We start from the raw sequence: 18,676 nt of genomic DNA, 5'->3' as shown, positions 1-18,676 counted from the left end.
AAATTATACAAAAGACAAAATTCAGAAAACGGGTATTTATTCTTCTTTATCTTCGCTACTTTTATTATGCTTACCGTAAATGCATAATAAAAGTAGCGAAGAAGAATGTAACCGTTAATTAGCTTTGTGAATGTAACCCTTAAAGCTTATGCGTTTTATCTGCTACTCTATTTCCGCTTCTGTTGCTTTGCTGAAATACTTTTATATACTTTTTCTCATACAAATTTGTAATATTTTTATGAAAATTCTATACCGAAAGTCAAAATTCAGCTTAATCAAAAATTTGTGATTTTTTATCGAAGTTCAGATTCTCTAAGAGTCGGAATCTTTTAATTTTCAGTGTACGAAAGTGATATGAATTAATAAGTAAAATAGTAGAATAAAAAGTAGATAATTTAACCGTTGAATTCCTAAAACTTTTGAAGTAACGAAATTTCAGTAATTCTGCTTTTTTTTTTTTTTTTTTTTTAGATTTGGAGATATGATAATACTACTCTTAATCTTGCTGTATCTTCAAATCTTCAATACAGTTTTTAATTATTTAGCATTAAAATTCGAACATGTTCATTATTTTTTTCTTCATATTTCTGAAATTTAGTAATATCAATGTTATGTTAACAACTTGATTTTTCATAAGATGCATATGAAAGAGCGGAAAATACTTTTCAGAATTGTAGAAAGTAATGAAATTATTTGTATTTAATTACCTACAAAATCAATCCCAACCTTAATGCATTAAGATGTGTAATATATATCGTTAAAAACAAACATCTCTTAGTAATTACAATAATGTTGCAAATATTCATTAAATTTATCAATTACTTCTATACGAGTATTACAGGTATTTTAAATTCCAGTTGAACATATGTAATAAAAAATAAATATTTTATTTTTAAGATCTGAATAAAAAAATCTTATGTTTTTCCGAATGGCAACATTGTGAGAACGTGCCGCGTGCATGACAAATTAAATGACCCATTTTTCGCATAATGAAAGCGCTTGCATATAGATCAAGTAGATGATAAAGGTCTGATAGCGTAATATAAACGAACATAAAGACTCAATTTTTTTTGAAGATTCCAGTAAGTAAGTTTTTAACATCACTGCCTACTAGTTTGTAACCGATTTTATTCGTAAAAGACGTTCACTAATTGATAATTTACAAGTTTTAAAAACACATGCAATTTCTCCTCAACCTTTATCGCTATGCTGAGAATCTAAACCACTTCTGGAATTCTTCGTGTCCAGTTTGATTCTCATCCCTCCCCAAATGTTACGCATATTGTGATTATATTTCCAGGCGAAATTACTTTCAATACACAAAGGAAAACTTCATAACCATAATTAACTTTATTTATTGTACATTTTCTAAACATTGTAACTCCAAATATTCCAGTTACTAAAAATATAGGGTATTCGATTACCTTACATTGGAAAACAAATCCATGTTTAATGCAATATAACCAAGGGATTTTTTTTGGTCTGTCGTATTGTATTAAAAAAAGTTATACAGTAAAAAATGGGAAATAGAAATTAAAACAGGTAAGTAAAGCATCTACAATCTGTTTAACACCCCCCCCCCAAAAATAGTTTTCTGTTTAAAAAATTGCAATTTTTTAATATAAAAAGTTATAAAACTTCTGAACAATTACGATCTGATTTTCAAATTATTAGTCCAAAGTGGTAATTTGCCCTGAAGGACTATTATTTTCGTTTTTTGATTTTCCGTTGGTTCACTATAAATATCCGATTCACTTTTCAAATTGTTGCAACCAAATATTATCGCCCAGTATTATATTTAAAGAAATTAAATACTCGCATTGTGCTAAAACAACGGTACCTAAAGCCATCCAATTTTGCATAACGTATGTGCATCTAGAAGCCCAAATTTGGAATTTGGATTTTGTTTTATTATCTATTTCATATTTTGTAAAACTTTAACGAATTTTTGATTAACAAACTGAACGATTTAAAAGCGAGCAATGTCAATACTCTACTTGAAAAAAAAAAAAAAAAAAAAAAAAAAAACTTTTTACTTCCAGCGCGCGGAACTGTGTATCGGAAATTCTAAAGATATGCTCATTTGAAATTATTTTGCGATATTGCTATTGAGCTGAATTTTATGTTTAAAATGCAAAGAACGTGGTATTTAATAAATAAAGGCAATGCACAAAACGTTAATAAAACGCCAATTTGGACGTAATTTAAAATCTGAAACTTTTTAGATTTCTTTTTCTTAAATATTTATACTTTAATATTTTTTTTTCCTCGAATTAAATAACTGAAATATTTTGAAGCTAAAAAGCTATGACAAATCTGCTTGTTTAAAAATTAATCCCCTTTTGAACCGAAGCGACGAAGGAATGACCGATTAAAAAAATTCTACGATTCCTCCGAAATCTAAACTCAGTTTATGGTATTAGAATAGAATATGTACCTGAAAAGAACTATTCAAAACAAGATTTTTTTCCAACGATATGGGAAAAAAATCGAAATAAAATGTGTAAATTCTTCAATTATAAGTTACCGCTATGAAAAGACTTTTGTATTTATTTAATAAAGGAAAGTTTTTCTTATCAAGGTATAACAATAAATTTTTTCACTGTATGCTTTGCACTCGAAACTTGCAAAAATAGTCGCAAGTGAAGAGGCAATACTTTTGCTAGGGCACGAAATTTGAGCAGTGAAAACAATAAAAATCAATAAATGAATATTTCCATTCCTCAAACGTTGAAAAAAAGTGAGAGAATTCTATTTATATTTATAGGTTGCATATTTTGTTGAACATTGCACACTGATCTGTATATTTATATATTATTTCAATTTACTGTAATATATATCTATCTCAAGTTAATAGTTTTGCAAAAACTGTATGCAGTATATTACCTTTTTATATATCACCGAAAAATTGAAAACACGTAAATTAACGGCAAATTTAACTTCCCACAGCCTAGACTAAGAGTCTCCAAACAGTATTGGCTAAACTACGAGGACCAAGACTTCATCATGCCGTGATGTTGTAATTATGATGATAACAAGAGTGATTTGTTTTTTAGACATTAATACAGTTTCACCTAACAACAATTTCTTAAATCTGTTTTCAAAAATAAACAGCTTTAAGAAATTGTAAACATTTTCAAAAATATTTTTGTCCCAGAATATAGGAGATTTCTTCGGTCTGCAGTGCAACTTTACTTTTAAGTAGACCTCCCATTGTAAAAATTTGTGATCAATTTGCTTACATTTTGATCGGGTGCAGACTTTCACTCATAGGTATTTCATATTTTGGGCAAGTTTTGTGTAAAAAAATATCTCCAGAATTAAAATAAATTACAATATATACAAAAAAAAAAATAAATAAATAAATAAAATAAAAAAAAATAAAAAAAAAAAAATGAAGATTTAAACCAAGACTGCTGAAAATTTCTATGAACACAAGCCTAGAATATTACCATAAAAGTAGGTAATAAAAACACACCAGGCATTTTGCCCCACCTTTCTGCGTGTCTTCGTGCTGTAACGGTAGCACATCTTAGCACGTATTCGAGAGGTTCAGGCTCGAATCCCAGCGAGGGCATTGCTCCCTTTTCAGGTCTTCTGCTTAAAAATAATTCTAATGACTCTGCAGTGGCGCCCCAACAAAAAAGTGGTGGACAATAATTCGTCACCATCAGGATTTGGCGATTGGAACCCCTTATACCCAGCCACCCTTTAAAAGGGGGGTACATATGGTATTTTTTCTCTCCTTCAAACATGCCTTTGTGGTGTAATGGTAGCACACTCGAGGCGTATTCGAGAAGTCCGGGTTCAAGGTCCACGCAAAGGTACTTCTGATTTTTTACATCTCCTGCTTCAAAAAAAAAAAAAAAAAAAAAACCTACTAACTCTACAGTGGTGCCCGAACTAAAAAGGTGGTGGTTGATGAATTTTCACCACCACGATTTGGCGATTAGGTTCCCTAATGGCCAGTCGTCCTTTAAAAGGGGTACTATGTAAGACATTTGCTCCCCTCTTTCAGCATGCGTTCAGAGTGTAATGGTGGCACACTCGGCGCGTATTCGAGAAGTCTAGGTTCGAGTTCCGGCGAGGGCATTACACCTTTCATGTCTCCCGCTTCAAAATAACTGAATGACTTTATAACCTTTACTCCGGTAAAAACTGCAATGAGAAGTTTTTTAACAGTTTTGTATTTCACTCATTCTAAATTTAGAAACGTCTTATGATGTTTATATTATGTATTAATGTGCTTATGACGTATTAATGTGCATGACAGGTAATGCATTTATAGGTTGGTTTTTATATAAAAGAGTTTAAGTATATGTTACCTTGCTTATTTTAAATTTTATAAAATTAAAGGGAAAGGAAAGCTAAGGAAAACCTTAGCAGGCTGGATTGAAAGCGCTCGCGGGCTATTGTTTGGAGACCCCCGGTCTAGGCAAAAGGAAAAGCAATTTGAATAATAGGTAATGGAGGTGTCTTGGATCCGAATAATCGATGTTCTAATGCAGTACAGTGTTTTCCAGCGTTTTCGATTATGGATGCCCTTTGTGTATCAGAAATTTTCTGCAGTGCCCAAAGTCAAAACAAGGCTAACCTAAGGAGTACGACAAGCAGCTGTTGCAATTAGGGTGATTATTTCAAATTTATAAAAATTTGTATAAAATGTACTAAATGGGCACATATTTTGAACCATAATATCGTTGGAGACATGAATTCCTCTTAATAGTTAGGGTGAGCCATTCTTCATAGAACACCTTTTGAAACTTACCAAAAACTCAATTTTGTGCGAGCATCGTACAAGAATTATTCAGCTTTTAATGATATTTACAGATCAGTTATTTCTCTGCTGCCTTAGGTTTCTTCGGTATATTATTGAGAAACAGCTCAATAAGCTTCTGTTCTACGGAAATACTAAAATGAAACGAAGCTTTGATTGGAAAGATGACGACCTTGCTAATATCAAAGGCTTGAATCAGTGCTAACTTGTGTACATAATTTCGCTGAAATTAATTTTGAAACTAATTGATAAGCTAAGTGCTTTTCAAGAACAATGGTTCGTTAGTGTCTGTTAAGTGTTCTTCCTGTCACAACTCCAACACATCGGCGATTCCAAAATTACGTGGGCTAAGTATTATTTCTATCAAAGTAATATAGTACTTCGCATATAAAATTATATAAATAATTTATATAAAAGGCACCCATGATGCCTTTTATATAAAGCCTCCACTAAGCATACCTGGAAACCATTAATGTATAGTTTAAATTATTTATGTACAATAAAAATTTCCAAGCTTATAAAATAAATGCTTTTGCTCGGACACTTGAATTCAAAATTAATTTTATTTGAAAAATATCGATGCAGGAGCTTTTTTAACATTTGTTCACTGATCAAACATTAAAAAAAAAAAAGTGGACATCAAACCAGATTTGAAAAGCCAACTGAGAACTCCCCCCCCCCCCCCTCTTTACGAAAGCAAAGTTGTACAGGTGGCCGATTGGTTGAGACAGCTGCAAGTTTGGTTTTCGTAATTTGCGCTAAGTGTAACGTAAATACGAGCAAATTTTCCTTAGCAAGTCCTGCGTGAAAGAACTTTATCCTTAGGCAGGTCCTCGTGTGCTTTGCCATATTCAAATAAACTTAATCTAAGCGAAAGAAAGTAAAACATTTTCGTAAACTCCTTTACAACCTGTCATTGTGAAAAGCCAAAAGAGCAATTCACATTATTTTATACGGTTGCATAATTTTATAAGTTATTTTTATGGTAAATTAACTAGCATCTTGAACGTTCGCAAAATAATCTTATCAAATCATAGCAAATAACGTTTGAGACCTAAATTAACACTGAATGCAAGGATGACATAATATACGCAGTCCCAATATCTAGAAATAATATTTGTAATGTAGTTTCTTCTCCTAAAGTTGAAAAACACCTAACGGAATGCTTAAAATGCAATGAAATGAAAATACAGTAAAAGTAAAATGAGCTGAATCATCAGCAATTCAGTAATTAACGATGCTGGACAGAGAGACCTGCTTGATCCATCTGGGAATTGAACAAAAAGAAGAAGAGAAAGAGAAATTTGAAAAACAGGTTTTGAATCAATGAAGTGTGAGTGGAATTAGGGTTTTTTAGATTACGGGAAAACATAGCAGAGCTATCTGTTTAAAGAAAAAAAAAAGCTTTCTTGGAGGATTTTCTAATGGAAAGTAGCCCCATATTCACATTACATTTTGGATTATCACAAAAATACCCATGCAGCCAACCTATTCGGTCGGACTTGGGATCGGATCGAACTACTAGTATTAAGTAATTTTTCCTTCTCGGTTTATGTGTGAAAACTGTATTATCCTATTGAGGGCACTCCAGGTCAGTTAAGTTTGCCTTTCATGGATTTGATTCGATTTGGAAAAATATGCTAGATATCCATAGTGGCCCCATCAGTATGAGAAGTACATTGTATTGATTGAAATTGGATAATTTAAGAATAACCGGACGCTCTATTGCTTACAACAATTTAATTATATGCTCGTATATGGCTACAGTCGCAGTTATCCTGCTTCTTATATTGTCTCAAAAATGGAAAACCAGTTCTCTCGCACCAAACAAATGCACTCTCATTGGGAAATTATTTCTTTTGTGAGTCATGAAGATTTTCTGCGCACAAATCTAACATTTTATTTGATTAATCGAAGCAGTCAACTCAAAATGCACTTTTGAAACATGCAGAAGTTGGAAAGTGAAACTGAAACACCTGCATTTAAAATGTAATGCTTTATTAATACAGTGTATGCTGTTATTTGGAGGTCAATCTGTAGAGATTCTTCTTGGACACGATCATAACATGTTTTATTCAACCATTAAAGAGATTTTAGCTAAGCATTTTTGAGTGTAAGGACTATTTCACTTGATGAGCATGGAAGAGGAATATGATTTCATACTTTGTCCTCTAGCACACCCTCAATAGGCTGAATAGTATTGAGATTAGAAGGTAGAGAAGGATGTGGAATATGTTCGAGATCACTTTCAAGTTTTTCAAATCACTCTGTCACCAGTTTTGTGGTGTGAACTAATACATTGCCATTTTGATACAAATTTCAGGGTGCAATGTTTGCATAGTTGGGAAGACCTGGTTCATTGACAGTCCTTGACAATGATGTGTTAGTTAAGAAAAATCAGGGTTCGCAGACATTACGACGACGACTACGGCCCTCACCAGTCCATTTCATGATTCACTCTGGTCACGAGGCTGCCCAAATCATGTACCCCTTTAGGACTTCTTCACTTGTAAATTCTGCCAGAAATAGGAGAAATTATGAATATGGACTCATCCCTGATGAATACACTTCGTTTAACACATTTTTCATTGCATTCTGTGCAAGTTTCGCTCTGAATCTCTGAATCTGAATTTAGCATAGGCGCTAGCTATATTTAGCTTTGAAAATACCTTATTGTAGCTTTTAACAGAGCGAAGCTTTCAGCTTTCAACAGTCAGTTTTTGAGAAAATATGGAATTTAAAAAATGTTAAATTCTGCCTTAAATTGTGTAATTATAGTTTAGTAGGGGAAATGAGAGTTCTGGCTCGGGAGCTTTCATCTCTTGAAATCGTAACCAATGGGTAAAATCGATGGTCTTTCCTTTCTTATTCAATACTGGAAATGTTTATCTCAGAAATTTATTTTATACATGTAGCGTCAAATTTTGTCAATTTTACATGAAAGCCGTTCATGAAGGCAGAAATATCCGTACTTAGTGTAGGAAAAGGTAATAAAGTGGAAATTTACATAGTCGAGACGTTTAAAGTGATGTAGAATGCATTCAATTAGTGCAAATTGCGGAATTAAAAGGTACTGAGCGTTCAAAATAACAAAAATTTTGTATGAGTACACGAAAGAATGAATCTGGTTCTAAAATTATAGATGAAAGTTGAGATTTCATTCTAAAAATTCGGAATCTATCAAACAAGCTTAATGAGAATCAAGATTCAAAACTGAACATTGGTAACATTGGAGAGTTCAAAAACATATATTCAGATATAAAGGGTATTAAGAATTAAAACGAAATAACAGAATATGCAGGAAATGTTAAAGTTTGAAAATGCGAATGAAGTTAATAACGAAGTAAAATAGTAGGATAAGTCATGGTAAACGTACTACAGAATGATAAATTGTAGAATTGGTAAATTGAAATAGTACTATGAAATATGGACTAGGTAGGGGCTATTCAACGAATGGCATATGAATAACAGTTAAAGGTTGTAAAATAAAATGCTTAATTGAAATCTATCTTTATGTTTAAGAAATTTAAGCATGTTAATTTAGCTGAAATAGTAAAATTAAAAGCGCAATTACAATCAAAAATTATAAAACAGAGTTAAACTTTAGAGTATGTTAGAAACTAAAAAGAAAACCGGTGTCAGAAAAGTATAAAATTGCATCTAAAATTAACTAAAGTTCATGCGTATGGTAGGAAAATGTAATAAACAAGTACAAAATTAGAGTACTTTAAAAATTAAGAAGGTATAAAATGCAAAAAAGTTTAAAATAACATCTAAAATTAAATAAAGCTCATATACATGGTAAGAAAATAGAGAAATTAAGCTACAATTAAGAGCCTGTTTGAAATTAGGAAGGTTAAAACGAATGAAAGTCGTTACAAATTAAATGAAAGTCATGTGAAAATATAACAAATTAGTTAAAATTCTTAGTATGTTGAAAACTAAAAGCGGTAAAAAATAGAAAAGGAGTTAAAATTTACATCTAGATTTAAATAAGTCAGGTATATGGTAGGAAAATGTAATAAGCAAGTTCAAAATTACTTTAAAAATTACGAAACAAGTTAAAAATTACATCTAAAATTAAGTAAAATTTTCATGCATATATGGTCAGAAAATATAGGAATTAAACTAAAATTAAAAGTATATTTAAAATTATGAAGGTTAAAATATATGAGAGAAATTAAATGAAAGTCATGTATATAGTGTGAAACTATAGCAAATTAGTTAAAATTCAGAGTATAGTGGAAAGTAAAAACGTTAAAATATAGAAATGAAGTTAAAATTTACACCTAAAATTAAATAAAAGTCAAGCATATGATGTGAAAATATAGGAATTATGTTAAAATTAGGAATATATTGGAAATTTTGAAGGTTAAAATGTATGAAAGACATCAAATAAAAGTCATGTATATAGTGGGAAAATATAGGAATTATATTAAAATTAGGACTATATTGGAAATTATGAAGATTAAAATGTATGAGGGAAATCAAGTAACAGGTTATGTATATAGTGTGAAAATATAAATTGGTTAAAAATTAAGAGTATATTAAATATAGTGAAGGTTAAAAGGTACAAAACCAAGGTAGAAATGTTACATCTAAAATTAAATACGGGTCACCTATATGAAGAGAAAATATATCAAATAAGTTATGCAGAATATGCTGAAGATCACTTACGTTAAAAAGAACGAAAAAGTTAAAAATTACATCTAACATTGAATAATATAACACACAAAAATGCGTGCTTTAGTAATTACACTCGTAAAATATAACAAATAAGTTAAAAGTATGACTAACAAGTATGAAAAAAACACTGGGTAAAATGAATTTAATAATAAAAATGAGTAATGCAATTAAAATTACGGAAAGTGTATCTATTATGAACAGAAGATTGAAGAAATAAGGTAAAATTCTGAGTGTATAGGATCACTCAATCATTACATTCGAAAATAATCGTCGTTAAGGGTACCTAGGAAATAACCATCATATACGTAGTAAAACAGCTGGTATATACGAAGAAAAACCACAAAAGCTAAAAATTTTTTAACGAAGGAAATCATCTCCGGTAAATCAGTAAAGGATAATCCCTTACTAAATTGTGATGACATGTAGCAGTTTTGTAGATATTCAGTTATAGGATAAATATAAGTAAGAAAATAATTATCTGCCAAAGAGGTTAAACTGTGAAGGAAACATTTTATTATATACTAATATCTGTTTCAAGAAAATAATTGTATCAGTCACTTAACACACCTACTTCATATATGTTTTTAAGAACTCAATATAAGTAAGTAAGCTTACAAATTATCATATCACTACTTAATGTCTAAATCACCAAATTAAGAAATAGTATTCAATATGATTTGTATTTTAATAAACTTATAATTTGGTTTAAAATTCACTGTCTGTAAGAAACCCATTATATGTAGCAGTATTATAGACATTTAACCTTCGGGTAAATGCAAGTAAGAAAATAATTATTTTCCAAAAAGGCTATACTGTTAAGGATACATTTTATTATATACTAATATCTGTTTAAGAAGAATAACCGTTATCAGTCACTTAAAACACCTACTTAATATATATATCTTTAAGAACTTAATATAAATAAGGAAGTTTACACATTATCATATAACTACTAAATGCCTAAATCACCAAATTAATAAAATCAACGCACATGCCTTTTTTCTATGACGTAGCAACTACCCTACTCCCATCCACCTCCTGATAAGGCTTCCTGTCCCCATTTTCAGATAAGCCTCCCTCCCACGGCTGACCATTCCTTCTCGGGAGATCCCTCTCAGCTCCTTAGCTCCCGCTCCTGATCCAGAACTCTCATTTATCCCTTACTAAGCCTTATTCTCTAGAATATAAAAGATTTTGTAACAAGTTTCGATTCAATGAATAATTTAAATTATTTTCAGTGACTGTTAAACGACATGTTTTTTTTTTAAACTAAATTGTTAATAATTAAATAAAAATAGCATTGGGATATATTACGAATTCTATTCGTTAGAGACTTAAATAAAGTGCTGATTTGAGTTTTGATACTCTTATTATTTTAGGAATTTTTATTTATTTTAGGAAGGCAACTTTAAAAAAAAAGCAGAAATACAATTAAAAAGGTTTCTTTTCAAATTCTAGGTAGTTTTTTTTTTCTTTTTTTTTTTTTCTTTTTTCCTTTTTTTTTTTTTTGAAGCAGGAGATGTGAAAAATATGCAATACCTTCACAGAGACTCGAACCTCCACCTCTCGAAGACGCGCCAACCTTTACACCACGAAGGCATGCTAAAAGGAAGCAGAAAATACCTTATATACTCAGACTTTTAAAGGGCGACTGGAGATTAGAGAATCCATTTGTCAACTCCTGGTGGTGACGAATTATTGTTCACCACCTTTTAGTTCCGGAGCCACTTGTAGATTTATTTTTTTTTGGGGGGGGGGGAAGCAAGAGACATGTAAAATGTGCTATGTCCTTCCCGGGACGCGAAGCCAGGACCCTTCGAATACACATCGAGTGTTACACCGCGATGGCATGCAGAAAGGAGAGAGATCTAATAGAATGTCGTGAGGCTTTTCGAGGAAACCGTTACTATTCAAAATCATAATTTCATTGTTAAGGGGTGTTCAAACGATCACTTAGTCAGATACAAAGTAAATCTACTCAAAAAGTATTTTATTGCTATACTGATGTGCAATTTTTTTTAAATCTTTACCATATTCACAGAATATACATTACGCACATTTTCACAAACTAAATTTAATTTGCTTATTTATTTAAGTTATTTAACATTCATGTTTTATTGAAGTAGAGGACGAATTCTACTGAATTCTGAATTTTTCACGGATTTTACTAAATTTTTTACAGAAAGCTGCTAATAAAATAGTCTCTGTAGTATTCATAAAATTGAAAGATTGGTAAAATTGGGTAAATCCGATTTACCCAATTTTACCCAATCGTATTGGGTAAATCCGATTTACCTAGCTAAAGGTGTTTCTAACTCTAAAATAGCAATTAAAGGTATGTTATTTATCTCAATTTCAAACAAAGTAATTGGACTACTAATAAGATTTTGCTTGACTTTGGCAGTTATTTGGGATATTTAAGCAATATTGTGTGAAATAAACTCAAAAGTATTTTACTACTTATTTTAAAAGAAATTAGAAAAGAAACTAATACAGAATTAAACTATTCAGATCTAGTATGTCATTTGTAAAATCCTTGTTACAGGTTTACAGACAGCAGATTTCTCTGCTCTAAATCATACGAGGGCCATCCAGGAAGTAGATTACGTTTCCGTCTGTGTCCGCTAGGGGCGGGGCTAGCGCGGCCATCTTGGGGTCAGAGCGTTGCGCAGCTCAGTCTGCATCTAGCCGTGCTAGTGAGAGGTTCGTGCTGTGCTCCGTTCAGATACTGTGACGGTTTGAAATGTCTGCGTTAATTGAAAATCCCGCGAGCTGCGAGGTGCGCTCAGTAATAAGGTTTCTGACTGCAAAAAACTGTAAACCGATACAAATCTATCGGCAGCTTCGTGAAGTGTATGGGGACAACATTATCACTGAAGGTGGAGTGCGTCAGTGGGTCATAAGATTTCAAAATGGCCGAACCAATGTTCACGACGAAGATCGAAGTGGGAGACCCAGCATAGTGACCGCCGAACTTCTCGAAAAAGTCGATGCTAAAGTCCGTGAAAATCGAAATTTCACAATAACGGAACTTTCTTTGAGTTTTCCACAAATTTCGCGAAGTTTGTTGCACGAAATCATCAGCGAAAAGCAAGAAGAGGTAACGAAGTGGTTGAAGGCGCAGGCGGCCGAATTTTTCGACGAAGGAATTTCCAAGCTCGTACATCGCTACGATAAATGCCTTAATTTGTATGGTGACTATGTAGAAAAGTAGTATTTGAGTGTGGCTTTCATCTGTATATAATAAAATTTGTTTCCTATACTTTGTTTATTTTTTTATTCCAAAACGTAATCTACTTTCTGGATAGCCCTCGTATATATAACACACTGTCGATGTGGTCGAGCTTTTTCTTAATGTTTGGAGATTATTAATGCCTTTAAGTAGAATGTCATGCAGAAAATTTCATAGCTTTATTTTATTTCTTTGGTGTTATAAATAATAGAAAATCTAAGATCACATTCTTCCTTTCTAATCCTTCTATTCTGCTATTTTTTTAATCTATTCAAGTAATAACATTTAATGTTTGACGACATGTTAATGCCACGGGCTTCCAATTTACTTTCTTATCAATACTTTTTTATTAGATTTTGAAAACATTTTAGGTAAACAAAAGTAAAGAAAGTAAATTATGTACAGATGAAATTTTAAACGACGGTTGGTGATCGGTTATCGGAATATGGCGAAGCACGAAACGTTCGTTTGCCTGAAAGAAGTATACCTTCATGGAGGATTTTCTAAGGGAAACTTGCTCGTATTCACGTTACACATCGTAAAAGCCACGAAAATAATGTGCAGTGGGCCTGTCAGTGTAGGATTGATACAAGATCGAACCACGTTGCCACTGGTAGAGCTTTAAATAAAGGACTAATTAAAATGCCAGGGAGATGCAAAGCCACTAGTGGGAAGGTCTTTGCTGAATACTGCATAATAAATATCCAGTAGCGATTGAATGCGCTGACTGCGTAACAGGAATGTCGATGAAAGAGGTGCCAGATTATCGGAACTTTACTCTATGTAACTGCTCTTCAAAGGAGAATATAAAGTATCATTAGATCCTTGTAAATAATTGGATTTTAGAGACCGATACAAATAACCTTATCCTGCAATACTATGTTTATGGTTCAGTTATCGCTTCAGTTTGGGTTAATATTTTAGTTGAAAATCACCAGGAATAATAAACATATTTTGTTGCTGTTGTTACTTATGTCGCTTGTCCGAATCGTAAAGCACACGAAATTCATCATGGCAAGGAGTCAAGATTGCGCTTGTCATATGCAAGATCCTTGGGCACCAAGCAGGTTGATAAACATCGAAAACTTTGCTTAGAAAATGATTTCAGATTCAACTCACTCCTAAAACTGTGAAAGTTTCTTTGGAAATTGTTAGTTTATGATAGAGCTATCCATTTTAAAAATTCATAGACCCTTATTTAGACACTTAAAACCGATAAGACTAAATTTAATTTCCGACTTTCGTGAATGGAAATTTTGCTACATCAATAAATTTTATTCCACACCCTCTTTTTATGATTCGTCAAGAATGTTAACCCAAAGAGCATTAGCCCAGAAGGGCTATTAATTTCATTTTGCATTTTGCTTTGATTCACTTTTCAAACTGAAATCTTGATTCCACTGAAAGAAAGATTAATGCCGTGTTCCTACCTTTTGAGAAAATATGAATACTGTATATTTTTCGGCAGTTATCAATATCAAGCAAAGAAATAAAAGTCCAGTAATAGAATGTAGTTTTCTTATAGCAAAGATAATAAATCTTCTGAAAATGTATTCACTTCTATAAAGCACCATGTGACTTGAGCGAGATTTTCCATCTAAAGGTCATTAGCCATTCTTATAGCAACCGCTAACTAGACAGCTGCTGTGGCTGGAAACCCAACAATTTCCTGTACGGTTGATCGCTTTCACTACCTTGCACGAAATATGGTAATCGCGAAAAATTTCGGGCGGTATATCTCAACGGAAGTATCCATTTTCGCCGTTCGCGAATCCATTAAAACGATTATTTTTTTTTTTTTTTTTTTTTTTTTTTTTTTTTTGCTTGACGGCTGTATGTACGCATAGAATAAACAAATTTTTTTTTTTTCTAAAACAGACTGTAAAATGGATTTAAAGTGTATTCAAAAGAGATATTTTCGTGACGTCTGTACGTACGTATCTATTTGTATGTGTCTCACATAACTCAAAAAAGATTAGAAGTAGAAAGTTGAAATTTTGTATACTTGAATGTAGTTGTGCAACTCCCTTTTTTTATTGCAATCGGCAGTACCAAACGTATATGTATATCCACCCCTTTCACAAACTGAAAAGGCCTTAAACCCCTTTATTTTTGCAATCGTTAGTCGTAGTCATATAATTCTATATACAGAGTGTTTTAAATGACGAAAATATTAATGTTTTGGCAATGTCAAATTTTGAGAAAAATTTTATTTTCGACAAATATCGAAATCTAACTTTCAGTGCTATCTCCCGGTTCCTATACGTATATTTGGAAAAGTTTTATATTCATTATGAAAAAAATAAAATTAGAAGTCTGACTCCTATATGACAAAAATTGACAAGGATATTTAATTTCAAAATTTGCAATTTTTTATGCCATTTTCAACTTACCTTCAGAGATCGGTTAAGTAAGTTAGAATAGTTTGAGAAATAAATTTAAACGAAGTACACCAAAAAATGTGTATAATTTAATAGACCGTACAAACAAGTCAGTTGGTGCCCGCAAAAGGATTTTTTCTGCATGTCAAAAAAAATAGGCAGGTTGCACCCAAGTGTGATTAAACTTCTTGTGCGATTAAGATTTCATTAATCTTGAGTTAAAATATTTCTGGAATGACAGAGTGTATTGAAAGAAATCAATAAAAACGAAAAAATTAAATGTTTTAAAAAATACAGACAAATAGTTTAAAAATTAAAATATGGAACATTTTTGCACTTTTTCCGATTTGTACATGAATTGATGAATTCAGCAACATCCTTAGTTACTAAACAGCATTAAACATTTAAGAGAACATGATAAAAAAATCGCGGAAACTAGCGATTTTCCGTTTTTTTGGGGGGGGGCTAAAAATATGCCTATTGTATTAATATTTAAAGAATTTTGACATCTCTTTAAATGTCACACACACCTCAGTGTGGATTTTAAATTACATCTTTGTTGTCTCATTTATTTATTTAAAATTAATATAGAAGAAGAGGAATATAATTAAATGTGACTGCAACCATCAGCAAACTCTTCTTATGTGTACAAATTGACTGATTTTTAAATACTAAATGTAATTCGAACATTTTCGAATTTACAGATCTTTTTACCCCGTCAGTTTAGCAAACAGTTCTATGTGTATTATGAGTTAAATTTGAAATGTTTCTTTATAACTGGAAACTATTTGTGCTAGACACGATCAGTAAAAATTTTATAAAAGGCTGTGAAAATGTTCAAATTCCTTATCGAAAACTGTATTGGAATAAACATTAAATGCTTTGATTAATTAAAATACTTCTAAATTAACTGAAAATCCAATTTATATACGAGAACAAATCGATAAAAGAAGATAAGAAATTACGTTTGATGCTGGGCAGTTCTAAATGAAAAGTTTTATGCCTGTTCAAATTTCAAATTTTATTTTTTGAAAACAGGAATAAAACAGTAATATAATAATATTATGAATATCGATTATAAATGTTTTAGAAAATAAATTATAATTAATTCCTGTATTATAATTGTTTTGAATGTGTTTTATAAAACAAACAGTTAAAGGAAAATTTCACTCGTATCTTATGATTTTTCTTGTAATATTTCCAGTCAGATATGGTCTCAAATAAAAACTTGTAATTTATATTTATGTTCAACAGCTGAATAGTATTAAGTTTATTTTAGATATATCTGTTCTGAAATTCAATAAGAAAAATATCTGAGAAATTTGAAATGATTTAATGACTATTTAGAGAGTTTGCTTTTTTTCGATAAATCCTTTTACTTAAATTCATAAAACTTATACAGATATGGACTAAATTATTTAATATTTTTACTGCATGTTTATAAATATATGCTTAACAGAAAAAAAGGGTGAGTTTGTAAAAACTGAAAAGAAAAATCATTGGAAGCGAAAATGTTACTGAAATAATATTTTTTTCAAAGCTTTTACATGCTTACATTTTTACATTATATATGCTTTTCACTTTTTTTCTGAGAAACTAATTTATTAATTCCAAAACCGACGTTTAAAGTTGTTACGAACTTTCTAATAAGTATATTTAAAAAAAAAACTGGGGTAAAAACAATGAAATTTATAATTTTTAAATTTTTCTTCAAAACATTTTAATAAAAAATACCCCAAAAATGTTTTTTCAGCCTCGGATCATTTTTTCTGAAATAACCATTTGATAATATAAATAAAAGAGATATGAAGGTCTTAAATAAAAAAAAAAATCATTGAAAAGACACTGAGTCCCTTTAAAAAATATTGATGCTTATGAAGTTGATACTGTATGTAGTTATCTTATGATGTTTAACCAAGATCTATTTAAAATTGTGTTTTCCGTGTTTCAGGAAATTAGGAACAAAAGAGTATCCAGAGATATAGAAACTCTGACAGAGGATGAATTATTCGCAACGATAGATTCTGGAGGACACGTGAAGGTTTCTTTACGCAGGGAAAACAAATCCGTATCAACGGATACAATCGAAGAAGTTGTGGACGATAATCCGTTTGCTGGTAAGATACGTATATTATGTAAAGAAACGTTTAAAAGAAACAAATTCTTTCCTTAAAATAAACATGTTCTAATAGATACGTATATCCGTAATACGTACACGCCTCGTGACATTTCAATATACTATATTAGTAAGCATTCTTCTCCTTTTCCGAAAAGTTAAGGAACGTATTTAACAAATGCTTTTAGGCTAAAAGAGAGTATTATGAATTAAGAATGTAAAAGCGCATTTCAAGCCAATATTCTTTATATTTGTATAAAAGGAAATATAAAAACGCTTTGATAAAAAAAAGACTCATTAATCCCTAGATCATAAGACTTCTCATATTTCTGCAATTCAATAATCCTTTGCTTTAGAACCGCAGAATAACTAATCTAATTGCGAATATTGCTAAAGTTTTAATAATATTTCTGCAACAAGATTTTTTAACATTTATGCAACTACTATAATTAACAGGAGATTTTTCCAACAGCGTATTTTATTAAACTCCAATACAAAATTCCTTTCTAATAGTCCTATCTAAAGAGACTGTTTCGCGACATAAAAAAGATTTAAAACAATAAAATTTAAAAACACAATATAAACTGCAATTGCCTTTTTGAAAAATTTTATTTGAGAGGCTTATTTTTTACTAAATAGTCTTAAAGGTTATTATTTTAACGAAAAATGAAATATTTTAAACATTTTATAGCAAATTTGCATTTCAAAATACGAATAGTAGAATTTTAATTCTTTTTCAGTTCTGATGCTTATCGTAAAAAGGATTGCTTAACGGACTTAGGTTTCGCATTGCAGAAGATATCAGCTTATGACACTCTCAAGTATTAAACTAGAATATGCGAGATGAAATTTTACATATTTATTTATTCTTTAAAGATTTACTATTTTACTAGGAAGAAACAGATAAATACACTCGTGCGCGGTCAGAGCGCGGTTGAATTGTGCACGTGAACATCACAGTTGGTCACCAGAGCAGTGGGGCCACGTACTCTTTACGGTTGAATCTCGATTTAACATGCATAATGATTCCCAAAAGGCAGTGATACGCGAGAGTCGAGCACATGCTATTGGGCGCCAAACATCGTTGAACAGACCATTATAGAGGAAGAGGCTTCCATGTACGGGATGGAATAGCAACGAACGGTCTCTACGTGATTCCTGGTGGTTCTGTCACAATCGCACTATATCCCAACGAAATTCTACACCTTCGTGTGCGTCCTTTTGCGTACGAAGCAATATTTATAGATGTTAAAACCCGTCCGCATAGAACTCAAGCGGTGTGGAGTTGTCTGAAGAGTAAAACATTCCACACCGGGCGTGCCAGCTAGATCACTGACTTGAATGCCTTACAGCATGTGTGAGACATGTTGGGACGATGGATAGCAGGTCGGAGTGGTCGAGCTCCGATATGAATTACTACAGGAATGGGCGCTACTACCACAACAAGTGATCAACGACACTATTGCCAGCTTGTCTCGCTGTTG

The 18,676-nt window shown here is 31.5% G+C and overlaps 1 protein-coding gene across 2 annotated transcripts in view; it reads left to right on the top strand.

Annotated features, from left to right (window-relative positions):
- The window catches only part of LOC118184513 (ankyrin repeat and sterile alpha motif domain-containing protein 1B-like), a 215,696-nt gene that overhangs the window by 139,982 nt on the left and 57,038 nt on the right, over positions 1-18,676 (top strand). For both annotated transcript variants that reach the window (XM_035354197.2, XM_085817504.1), the window contains exon 12: positions 17,028-17,193. In XM_035354197.2, coding sequence (XP_035210088.2) covers positions 17,028-17,193 — 166 coding nt within the window. The remainder of the gene's footprint in view (positions 1-17,027; positions 17,194-18,676) is intronic.

The sequence above is a fragment of the Stegodyphus dumicola genome, chromosome 5, assembly GCF_044657685.1.
Source record: "Stegodyphus dumicola isolate Sdum_Otavi_A_Nest chromosome 5, ASM4465768v1".
Taxonomy (NCBI): Eukaryota; Metazoa; Arthropoda; class Arachnida; order Araneae; family Eresidae; genus Stegodyphus; species Stegodyphus dumicola.
This window is presented reverse-complemented; position numbering and strand designations above follow the sequence as displayed.